General features: G+C 35.1%; 1 protein-coding gene across 1 annotated transcript in view; it reads left to right on the top strand.

The window, feature by feature from the left end:
• The window catches only part of raly (RALY heterogeneous nuclear ribonucleoprotein), a 73179-nt gene that overhangs the window by 49977 nt on the left and 9761 nt on the right, over nt 1-13441 (top strand). The window contains exons 3-5 of the mRNA XM_043242765.1: nt 9168-9447; nt 11815-11887; nt 12694-12741. Of these exons, the coding sequence (XP_043098700.1) occupies nt 9192-9447; nt 11815-11887; nt 12694-12741 (377 nt within the window). The 5' untranslated portion in view covers nt 9168-9191. The remainder of the gene's footprint in view (nt 1-9167; nt 9448-11814; nt 11888-12693; nt 12742-13441) is intronic.

Below are 13441 nucleotides of genomic sequence, written 5' to 3'. Positions count from 1 at the left end.
GCGTTCTCTTTTATCTCTGGCAACACCTGCCCTCAGAGTCGAGAAAAAAGAAAATAGAGAATTTGGCGCGGATGTGTGCCTGCTTTTTTTTTTTTTTTTTTTTTTTTTTTGGAGGGAGTAGAGATATAAATTTGACACAGACAGCCACCAACCGTGCGTATATTTCTCAGCCGCTGTGCTGTCTGACTTAAAGGGATAGTTCATCTAAAAATGAAATTCTGTCATCATTTACTCAGCATTGTGCGGTTGCAAACCCATTTGACTTTCTCTCCTCTCCGAAACACAAAAGAAGAAATTTTGAATAATGCTTTGGCCATTGTGTTTAGTATAATGAGGCCGCCGAGCTCCAAAAACACAATAACATACTGCTAAAATATTTTAAAAAGTGGGCCTTGACTATGCTCCAATCATTTTAAACCATATGATAGCTATGTGTAAGAAGTTATAGACTACTTTGTGATGTCTTACTTTTTTTTTTTTATTGCAGCGACAATTTTTTTTTACCGTAAAGACAGATCTTTACTATAAATGCTTCTCTGTTTACACGTTTATGAATTATGAACCTGCATTTCCCATGAATGTTTTTAATGTGACTGCATTGTAACTAACGTAAGCCCTGCATGTGTTTGCTTTCTATTTGCAATTTACTAATTGGAAAATTCAAAGTTTTTATTAAGCATGCAGTCCAGTTGTCAACGCACATGCAACTTTTTGGCTCAGCATGATTTTTTTTTTTAAAAGTCTATACTTTTCACTAATACAAAAACAGTAACTTTGTGAAATATTAGTTATCTATTTTATCTATTTTCTGTTTTACGTTTTCTACTTTAAAAACATTACCCTTCATAGGTCATTGTAACAAGCTGATTTGCTGGTCAAGAAGTGTTGCAATTAACTGTAATGAAATAAAATAATTTAGCACCTTAATACTTTTATGCAAAATACTGTAATACATTTTTTTATTCTTTTATGAATAGAAAATAACAGCATTTATTTGAATGAAATATATTTTGTACTATTTAGAAATGTTTTATTTTTGGTCTATTTAATGCATCTTCTCTGAATGAAAGGATTACTAAACTAAAAAAAACGGACTGAACGTGAACATTTGAGCAGTGTGCATTTGTTGTGATGTTTTTGTTTCAGAACAATCTATTTTTCACGATCAGCCTGATTGCGGGTTTAATCCGTGTGTGGAGATGAGACCCCGTGCCTGCTGGCAGTGACATACTGAGCATAACGAGGTTCACTGGTTGCTAGTATTGAGGGGCACAATAGGGAGGTGAGCGCTACGCTTGAGGGACATTCACCAATCAAGCGCTGGTCTGCTCTTTACTCCCTGGAGTGATAACGGTGACAGTAGTGCTGCACAACACTGTGGTGCCAGCAAAGGCGCCCTTGGGTGTCAGAAAGGAAGAGCACGAAAGCGAGCCAAGAAGTACAATTTATGCCAGTAAAACACATTTGTACAGTCAGTAGAAATCACACCACGCTTTGTTTGTTTAGTTATTTTCATCCTTTTTTCTGCGTTTACTAAATATTGTTTTAATTCTTTTTAAAATCAAATATTACGCACATCATAAAATGTTTTTGTATAGTTAGTTTAGACTGCAGATTGTTAATACAAAGAGTTCGTAAACAGCCTTATTTTGGCCAGATCTTCTGGAGCGATTCTGATTGTGATTAAACATGAAATATAATTCATTTTGGTATAATTAGTATATTCTATAGGTAATCTATTTTTATTTTTTTTTTTAGACCGAACTGTTTTTGTTAGCTTGTTATACGTTGCCTTTGTACTTTTGACTGAATTGCCTAACAACTTTTATTATGGCTGTTGTTATCGATTATTAAAAATTACTCTACTGGGGGCCGTTGAATGCTTGAATCCGATTGGCTGATGAAAATGATTAAGTTCTGAGAATATTCTTAGGGAAGCACACAGCGAAGGTAGTTGCAGGCAGCCGCGTTGCATGACCATATCACTTCGCCAAATGATTTCTGTTATTTCAAAGCTCTTACAACAGCAAAATAACCAAAACCTACAACAACACAAATACATTTAGATTATGATAAAATGATAAAAGCATTTCTATCTAATTTCTACACCGTCAATACCTACACCATCTGTTTTTCAATAAATACTATTTTTAAAAGTATTGCTGGCATTTAATAATAGTACTTAGTATAAAGAAATTGTGCGATGGAGATTTTAGCAACGCTATTCCTCCATTAGATGGTGACGTGACATTTTTTTTAATGAATGAGAAGCGGTAAAAACTTTTATATCGAAAGAGACTGAAATAAGCAAATCATTTTTACTTTTAACAAACAAATCATAGCTGAAGAGATGAAAGGATAGTATGGCAAAGGTGTGACTTTATATAAACGAATGTTTCGTTGTGAATATGAGAACGAGCAGATGAATGAATGCTGTATCAGATGAAGGTATCAGACCATCTCTTTCATTATACTCTTTCAATCAATCAATCAATCAATCAATCATTTTTATTTATATAGTGCTTTTAACAACACAGGTTGCATCAAAGCACTGTACAGTATAATGTAGAAGAGTACAAGGGATGTATAATGACGAGAGTGACCAATTAATACAGTATTAATACAGTACTCTTTAATACAGTAATACAATAAGCCTTTAATGAATGCACCTTAACATTTCTACTTTAATTGCTTTAAAGTGGCGTTTTCAAATGAGTAACAGAGGCTCAGCTGTTAAATTAAGATTTGAAGGAGGTAACCGTCACTTTTATTTACACACTTGTGCCTTTGAACTGTTGCATGAAGAGTTTTACACTTGCGCGGCACGGCTGCTCTTGTGTGTATTGCTTAGAAATAATAACACAATTTCAGTTGCTGGGTGAACTATCCATTTTAATGTAATTTAGTGTAGTTTTGTGGTTGTCAGGTGATTTTTTAAGCGCTATCTAAATTGTGATGCTTTGGAAACATAACCGTTTATAGCGCTTAGGATGCGTCTGGAATACACAGCCCAGTGAATTCCTCAAATCCGTTTTGTGCTCCACAGACGGAAGCTTGTACGGATCTGTGGTTTATTCCTTTAACAATCAAATGCCACAGAAATCTCTTAAGATTCCTGCCCGAACCACAATTGTGCACACCGCACCGGGTACAAAGCGTCTGTTTGAGGAGCTGATTGGCTGAAGAATTGATGCTTTCCTCGATGCTCAAACTCTGATTTAGTTGCCTTGGGCAACCGTGGAGAAACCTAATTCCTAGGCTGCTGTTTCCAAATAGAGTTTGATGCTGTTTGATCCCAACGGAGTGCTAGCGACATCGCTGGGAAAGCTAGCAGTTTGGTGCTTGTTCCGGTAACATCTGGGGGGTTGGGGGTGCAGGTGCTCTCGTTTCTAATGAGCTATTAAGTGACCTCCAAACACATTTGCCTGTCTGTAAAATACCATTACTGACAGGGATGATTTTGGCACAAGCTCAAATAGAATATAAATTATTCCCAACAACCACGTGCAGTACTCACTAGTATGTGTGTGTGTGTGTGTGTGTGTGTGAGTGTGAGTGTGTGTGTGTGTGTAAGCGACAGTTCAAGCACATGACTTTGTAAAGTCAAACAGAATTCAATTTGTACAGCATTATGAGTTGATAGTGTAGGCAGTGTGCATATATAATTGATCTTTGTGTTTTTACTTTGATAGACTCATGAATATGCATTTTCAGTTTACTCGTGTTTATATGCTCTTATTTATTATATCACATTAGATTATAACATATTGTATTACAAATAATGAAATTATAAACAATGTAAATTACGTGTTACAATTAATACATTTCATTATGTTCAGAAGACTGCTGCTAATACTTATTAATAATTTATTAACTAAATTACTATCTTATGATTAGTAGTAAATTAAATGCAAAATAATTTGGGTGTTTTTTATGTAAATGTGTTATATGAAATATGTTTCATATTTCAATAATATTCAGAAGATTAAATACCTAAATGCAAATTATTAATTTATTATTACTTGAGTAATGCAATAACTTTTACATTTCGGTAAGTAAAATGTTATATAAATATATTTTAATGAAAATATATAAAATATATTACCATATATAAAATATATGATCACTTATCTGGGAGTATATTTATTTACCAAAACATATATTATTTACATATATATATATATATATATATATATATATATATATATATATATATATATATATATATATATATATATATATATATATATAAGATTTATTATATAAAAATACACGTAGAATTAATACACATTTATATTGATAAAATAAATAAAATTAACAAAAACCGTGTAACCAATAAACATGTTATCATGTTAACAATTCGTTTTTTCAAAATGTTTCAGAATCCTTTGATTTACTTTCAGACGCACCTTACAGTAAACACTCAGAGCCCAGAGGGTTAACCATCACTTAATGAACCACAAAATATTACATTGTAATTTCACATCTCAGTTTATCTGTTCTTTAAAAATGCGTTCCGAGTGTGTGAAGTACTCCTGTGAGCACATCATCAGCATGCCGAAAGTGCTGAGAGTTCAGTTTAGGATGCACACTTTAACCTGGACTGTTACTACCAAAATGCAAAACAGGTTTCAGGTCAGCAGTAAAAGCAGATGAACATTCAGCCCCGCGGACATTTTAATAACCTGGTATTAGAGTGTTGTGCAATGCAAGCAGCTGCTTCTGGGAAACTTGTGTGGTGGGACAGCGCTGCCAAATCTCTGGAGAGTCAAACGTTTGCGTGCCAGAATCACATGCTCGCCTCACAGAGAGAGATGTGTGTGTGTGGTGTCTCTATCCCTGACGGATCGTGCTGCTGTTTTGCCTGGACTCTGTCCAATCCAATCTCTGCTCCGTTAATTTCATCCATTACACTGTTAAAAAACAGTTCCCTCCGCTCACCGCATTACTGCTAATTAAATATGCCAGCTTTCCGTGTTTTTAGAGGTGCCTTAGCCAGTGATGTATTTGCCAATTATTAAATCATGAACATGAAAAGTTATGATTATTAATGATCAATAGTAATTTAAGATACAATAATTTTTTTAAATAAAATAATAATAATTAATGCATTTTTAGTGTTAATTATGTACTGCATACTGTTCTATAATGTTTTATCTGCTCGTAATCTAATGAACACAATGAAATATATTGCTCTCATGAAACCACCAAAACAAGTTCATAAATATTTGATATCTGTCACGTCTTTTGGACTCTTTTGTTGTCGTTTTTGTCTTGTGTCATGTGCTGTTAATTGCATCATTGTCGTCAGCTGTCTCTCGTTAATTTACTCAATTACGTGGTATATTTAAGTCCTGTGTGTTTGCATTCAGTTTTCCGATCGTCGAGGTCCTTACGTGTGGTTTATGTTCTGCCTGCCTGCATATTATTATTTTGCCCGTTTAAGAGGATTAAATCTGTTTAAGTTTATTTTGCTTGTAGAGTGCTCCTTTACGCGAAACCACACACGTGACGATATCATGTGTGCTGTGAGTGACATAATCTGAAAAAAACAAAGAAATTGCCAGTACATTTCAGAAACTACTTTTAAAGAAATGGCAAGTAGCACATTAAAGAGATTTTAAAGAAGAAAAAGTGTAATAGACCAACCTACTCCAGTAATGTTCAATGTTTCAATGAGTAACCAGTTTATAGGGTAAAAGAAACAATGGCTAAATATTTCATTATTAAATGTTTAATAAAAGAATTATGCAAATTAGACTTTCATGGCTGGCAAATTTTGATTCAAGATTCATTTGGATCATGACTGTGCCTTAATTAATACATAATAAAACAAACAAATTCATCTGTTAATGCATTTTTAATTGTAATATTCACAATCACGATTATACTGTTCTTATATTTTTCCACAATTGGTAAAAAGCAGGATTTATTGTAGTGGAAACACTACAGTGTTTTTAAAAATTGTCTGTTTAATAATTCCCCTAAAAATATTTACAGTACTATTCAAATGTTTGGGGTTCGCTAAAATTTATTTAAAAAAATATTTACTTTTATTCAGCAAGGCTGCATTAAACTGATCAAAAGAGACAGTACATTTATAATGTAAAATGCAACAATAAAATGTACTATTTCAGTAGTGTTTTACATTTTAAAATGTGTTTTAATATTTAAAATATTGAAATATAAAACAGTTATTTTAATAATAGTAAAAATATTTCATTTAGTGTTTTTCCTGTCTTTTTGTATCAATCTTACTGACCCCAACCTTTTGAAAGCTGTCAATTATTATAATATTATGCATTTATTTGAATGTGTATTAAGAAAACAACAAACAACCTGGGAAAAAAAACACAACGTTTCCATTTTTTTAATGTGTTTTATCCGACAAAAATGTCCACATTGGTGCATCCTTTTTTTTTTTTTTTTTTTTTTTATTGGGTCTCACTTTGATTAAACTCATGCAAAATAATACGCTTGAATGGGTTAATTGTGTGAATGACATAATGAGGAAAAATGGCAGCGCTGAAACTCACAGCTCATTAAGTTAGCCGGAGGTAGTGTGAGTCTTTCAGCCGCATGAGTGCTTTCTGTCAGGATGCTATCCAACATGGCGCGATGTAGGAATCCGCTCCAGTATTTTCCCAGTCTAATCGATCATTTAATTACAATCCACAATCCCTAAACCTTCTGACGCTTTCAACAACCAACCTCTTTGGAAACTTTAACAGGTGTTAATGGGCCCCACGGAGGCAGGACTTTAAAGGCCAGTCCGAACAAAGCAGCGTGTTGGCTAGTTATTTTTCCGAGCGGGGTGACGGCGTACAGTTCAAAAACCTTTATACCCTAAGTCATTATAACAAGGAGGAAAGAAAGACAGCACAAGCTTCAAAGACTTGTACAATCCCCAGCAATGTGAGATATACAGACTCGCTAGTAATTAGAGGAGGAACGTCTCTTTCGCACTAAATGACCTTCCTGTTCGCTTGCTCTGAAAATACTGTGCGATTAGCAGACTGTCAGAGGGGGGCCGAGGTCTGTAGACCTGATTCAGTCATACCTGAGACGGTAGTTGACCCTGACAGACTCGAGGTTTGGACCTGATTTCACGTTTGACGGCTGCTAATAAGGAACAGCGGTGGGCCACTTCTGCAGCCGTCAGAAACACCACGTCTTTTAACCTCTGACTTCTTTTTTGTCCCCAATAAGGTCCAAATACTCCTATCTTCAGATGTGCTTTCACTATAAAAACCTATTTGAAATGTATTGATGGTTTAGTTTACGTCTATGCAATTCATCCGCTGTGTGAAAAAAAATACTGTGGAAGTCAATGGCTACGGTCAATGGTTTTGGTTACTATTGTTCATCTAAATATCTTCATTTTAGCTCAAAAGAGGAAAGAAGGTCATGTAGGTTTTAACTTGAAGGTAAGCAAATGATGACAGAAAATGTTACTTTCCCTTTAATAAAAGTCTCACTTTCTTCTCAGTTAAATCCTATTACAGTCTAGAAGAGACATTTATGTCTGACAGAAATTTGTGGTATTTCCTTATTTTTATTTTTTGCTCTCACATTGATTAAACTCGTGCAAATAATATGCTTGAAGGGGTTCATTATTTACACACTCTCATGTTGATCCAGTCTTCTACTGGAAAAAAAAAATAGATTTTAAAGAATGTTGGTTACCAAACATTTGACGGTAGCCATTGTGGAAAAAAATACTATGAAAGTCAGTGACTGCCATCCTGTTTGGTTGCCAAGTATCTTCATTTGTGCTCAAAAGCTCTTGCAGGTTTAGAACGACTCTAGAGTGAGAAATAATGACATAAAACTGAACTACCCCTTTAAGAAAAGTCTAATTTTCCGCTCAGTTGAATCCGTTACAGTCTAGAAGAAACAACTGAAATACTATAGCGATCTCATGTGTGATTGTTCTTTCTTCCGGCCTGTCATTAAGACTTTGATCAGTGTGCTAATTACAGTTCTGTCTGATTTTACTGCGTAGGGTGTAGCCGGTCTTGCCCGTGAGAAATGGCATACATCAGATGTGCTGTTCTGGTGTCAGGAGAGCTTTGATCACTTATTCATTAATTAGATGATATATAGGTCAGGGCGTGTCCGTGTTCAGTATGATTCATAGGGTAATGTTTGCTCAAGGGCAAAATCAGCACTTAAAACCCCAGATAGACCTGTCTATTATATTATTTTGTGTTTTTGCATAGAATTTTAATTTTATATATATATATATATACACACACACACAAAGTAATATTGCTTATTGTCATATATAATGTTATTAATAATAAAATGATAACACTTTACAATAAGGTTATTCCTTAACACTAGTCTTTGTTAGAGGTAGTTAATAATATTGCAATCATTGTTAGTTCATGTTAGCTCACAGTGCATTAACTAATGTTAACAAACACAACTTGGGATTTTAATAATGCATTAGTAAATGCTGAAATTAGCATGAACTAAGGTGAATAAATACTGTATTTTGTATAAGTATTGTTGAAGCGTAGTTCATGTTAACTAATGTTGTTAACTAATGTTAACCAGTTTATCTTATTTTAAGGTTTTACCCATGAAATAATAATAATAATAATAATGAAAACTTGTTTGAATAAATATTCATATTTATTTATATAAATAATTTACCAGAATAAAAATAGCTTATGTTTATTAATTATAAATAGTATGTATAAAGTATCATATTATTTTAGATAATGTCAATAATGATAGATACTAATAATACACATTTTTATTGCTAATAATATATTTGAAATATTATTAATTATAATATGTATTATTATTATTATTATTGTTGTTGTTGTTGTTGTTGTTGTTGTTGTTGTTGTTATTATTATTTGAATTTGATAAAAATTAACAGCTTATCATTTTATTGCGTTAAAAATGAACTATTTATCTGTTGTTTACATTTTTCTTGTTGCCATTTATAAAACCAAATTATTTTATACAATTAATGGAAGTTTAATCACAAAAGTAATTTTAACAAGATGTAAGTTATCTTTTTCAGGAAACCTATGCTTTAATGATCTTTTGTTTCTCTGTTTCAGTCAGGTTTGTTCATTTTACTGTATCTAGAATGTCCCTAATCGGTTCCACCCATTGGTCTAAACTTATGCGATTCGTTTCTTCTCCAGATTGCTGTTTACATTTGTACCAAGATGTCGCTGAAAGTCCAGACGAGCAACATTACCAACAAAAATGACCCGAAATCTATCAACTCGCGCGTGTTTATCGGCAACCTGAACACAGCAGTGGTGAAGAAGAGCGACGTAGAGACGATCTTCTCTAAATATGGCCGTGTGTTGGGCTGCTCGGTTCACAAAGGCTACGCCTTCGTTCAGTACGCTAACGAGAGACACGCTCGTGGAGCCGTCATTGGAGAAAATGGACGTGTACTTGCTGGACAGACCCTCGGTGAGTTGGACAATAATAAGAATGCGTGTGGATCTGAATATCATCTGTCCGGTGTTAAAAAGAGAGCACAACACTTGCTGTAGGAGCAAGCTGACTTTTTAAGTGCCCTATAGAGTGTTTGGTTTGCATGTGCTATGATTGCTGCCAAGAGCGAGCCCCATGACACCGAAGCAGTTAAGATTAATATCTATTGATGACAGTTTCCTGTGGCCATCACTGTGACGGGGTCAAAGAGAGGTCAAGATAGTGCAGAGCAAGTAGATCGACATTATAAGGAGGTCAATGAGACATCAATGTCATTCTCCGCTCTTCGGGATTCTTGACCACGGTGGATTTTAAGTTTGTATTGAGCTTTATCGTGTAGGTGTTAAACACTTGTACTGATTATTGTTTTGTAATATAAGTAGGGCACTTACTAGAGGGAATTTTGTTGGCATGCACTATGCCAGGAGATCAGTGTGCATGTGTTAAGACTGAAATTAATAGCATACTGATAACAAGATACTGCCAACTATATCTTAAAAATAGTTTGTGAAATAGTATGTAACTATGCAATGATAAACATTACAAACAGAAGTTATAACAATTATTTATAACACACACACACATATATATATATATATATATATATATATATATATATATATATATATATATATATATATATATATATATAATATATATATATATATATAATATATATATACACACATAGCTTTTTTCATTTCATACACCAGAAAAAAAAATGTACATTTTTGCAGATGTATTAACAATAAAAAACTAAAATACCCTTTTTATTCATACCCTTGTCTGGTACTGTAGAGATATAGCTTTATTTATGTTCATTATTATCAGTTATGGTGTATGGAGTGTAGATTGATGTGAAAAAAAATCATAAGGCAGCAACATAACAAATGTAAAAAAATTCAAAATAAAGGAATACTTTCACAGGGGTACTGTATATGGTGTGTGTGTGTGTGTGTGTGTGTGTACACAACAAATATAATTATTATATAACTGGAAATTACAATATGGAGATGATGATAATAGTAATAATAATATGTAGTTCATTAAAAACATTTACTGGACAGTTGATGCAATATACTATACTGTGGCGCATGCTTTGATGTACACTTCATATTTTGCCGTACAGAATAAATATGCATGCTCTTTTACTGGAAATATCAAGAGTAGTACTGTAGTATGTTGCTCTAAACATAGCCTTAGTGTTCAGAGAAACTCATTACAGACCAATAAACAATTCCTTTCATGCCCTAGAGTGCACTAGGTTCCGTGAAATCTATATATGTATGTCTTTAGCGTGTGCCGCTTCTAGTGAATTACAGTCGGTCGGTGTGGGGTCTATTTCAGTGATCAAGTCGTTTTAAGCCTCATCATACCAGCCAGTAACGGCGCGTCCTCTACGAGGTGACCTCTAGACACTGATTGGTTTCTCAGCTGCGCTGGTATCCGGGCAACCCGAGCGCCGATGCCCCGCCCCCCTCAGATAAACGAGGAGCAGGACAGGTGTGTCAGCGGCAGGTGTTCGTGTCAAGCTGAGGACTTCAGACAGTTGTTCATTTGCTCGCTTCCACCTTTTATGTCTCTATCTCTCCTCGATTCGGTTCGATCTCTGTCTCCTTCGCTTCCAATCTTCGTCTGTCCGTCTCTCGTTTGCCCTCCAGCCCTCCGCAGCTGCTTGATGACATATATGTTTTTTTGGGGCGGTCAGATTAGCCGCTGTTTCGCGCTCCACGGAGCCTTTGGCTTCCACTTGACAGCCCCGGTGACCTGTCACTCACGCGGCCCCACTCGTTCCCGGCTGGCCAATCGGTCCCGGAGCTGAAGGAAATCATCACGGCTGACAGCTCTCCCTCAAACCCTGTCTCGAAGCTCACCTCTGTATGCGCTTGAGTGTTGGAAAATACGAAATCGGGTGACAGAGGCATGTCTTCCGCGTCTTCACGGCTATCCGTTATTCTCTTTCTGCATCTCCTCCTGTCATAAGTGGAAGCCGAGGAGACTCTGGAGGCTTGAGTGTGCTGGGAAAGAGGCCGGTTGAGTGGTTGTCGAGTGCCCTCTGGTGGACGCATCGAGCGTGTGGTTATGCAAATCGAAGCACTCCCACTTAAAGACAAGTGTCCGTAAAGTCAGTGCACCGTCATAATTACTGAGTCATTAGATAACAGCCTCGAGTGCACCCGGAAACGTACAATTATCAAAGAGCTGCACATGTCACTTTGAAAGGCTTTTTCCAGCTGTCATTGTTTAATACGTATGTCGTGTAATTACTCTGTGCACTTAAAAATCAGCTTTTTCTGAAACTAAACTTTAGATTGAAAGCGCGCTTTCCGCTTCTGTTCACAGACATTAACATGGCAGGTGAACCCAAACCCAACAGGCCTAAAGGGCTAAAGAGAACCGCAGCGACATTATACAGGTGAGTGTATTATGAAGCAGCTTAACAACATATTTACCTCGCAGCACGTTAAGATACTGCTTTAGGAGAGAGGTACGTCGTCGCATCCGCCCAAAAAACAGTGGCTTGATATTTTTCTGTTACTGTTTTATCGCTTGTGTTTTAGGACCGTTTCACTGCTTAAATGTTGCTAAGAAAGGCTTTTAAATAGTGCGTGTTTTAATAGGCCTACACGGCCATTCAAAGGTTTCGGGGGCAGTAATTCTCAGCAAGGATGCATTAAATTGATTAAAAGTAAGAGTAAAGACATTTATTGGCATTTTAAAAAAAATCAGTTTCAAAGAAATGTGGTTCTTTTGAACTTACTATTCATCAAAGAGTCATTAAAAATCGTGGTTTCTACAAAACCATGAAACTTAACTGTTTTCTACATTACTCAGACTGAGAAATTTTTCTGGAGCAGCGACCCAGCATATTAGAACGATTTGTGAAGGATCATGTGACGCTGAAGAATGGAGTAAAGATGATGAGAATTCAGCTTTACGTCACAGGAATAAATCAGATTTTTTTTTAAAAAAAAGAAACATAACTCTAGTAAACGGTAGTTTGTTTTAGTGACTTTTATATTTTAGGTTTGCACTCACTTGTATTTTGGTTTGCACTCACGACTTGCCTTATATAATGTGACGTAGTGTTTTTTTAATAATGATGTAAAGGTTTGATTTGCTTTTTGTCTAGCAATAACTACACAGTATCTATGTTGAAACTGACTTGAGAATTTTATATAAAATTAAAATTTTATATATTTTTTGTGTTCAATCCTGCAGTGGTTATGATTTTGACTATGATTACTACAGAGATGACTTCTATGACAGGTGAGTCCATTATTTTGCACAAATAATTATGTAATATGGGAAATGCATTAAAGTCGCATCCAAAATGCGCAAGTTCACAGTCCAGGTGTAATAACATGCCAGTTACAGTCTTACAGTCTATGCGCCATTCATTTGTGTCTGCACCCTTCCAGAACAGAGCAAATATCAATTTTCCATCATTTTTAATTATAAAATGGCTTATTCAACTATATATCTAAAAGCATACTCTACTGTTAAAATCCTTGGGATTTTTTTAAATTTAAAAAATGTAGCTAATGCTTAAACCATGATGCTTTTTTCAGAAATCTTTGATTAACACAAATAGACTTGTTAAAAAAAGGTGGTAACACTATATAAAATCAATTTATTCAAAAAACACCTATAGTACACTAATGGAGTACAGGAGCACTGACCTGAACTCTTAACCCAACAGTCAGGCTTTCTAGACGGTTTCAACAACATAAACAAAAGTTACTTTTTGTGGCCCTACCGCAACGTCCGGTAGACATCCCGATAGAATCAGTAACAACGGCTAAATCATTCTAGTTTATTTTTTTGATAACAAGAAAAAAATATGTTTGCTGCGTAAATCAGACGGATTTATTAAAAATGCAAATTCATTCTCTACCAGCAGGAGGTGCATTAAGCATAACAAATTGAGGTTTCCACGGTAACGGCTGTTACCGACAAAGCTGCCTCA

This window comes from Puntigrus tetrazona, chromosome 6 (assembly GCF_018831695.1).
Source record: "Puntigrus tetrazona isolate hp1 chromosome 6, ASM1883169v1, whole genome shotgun sequence".
Lineage (NCBI taxonomy): Eukaryota > Metazoa > Chordata > Actinopteri > Cypriniformes > Cyprinidae > Puntigrus > Puntigrus tetrazona.
Note: the sequence above shows the minus strand (reverse complement) of the source record. Positions and strands in the feature narration are given on the sequence as shown.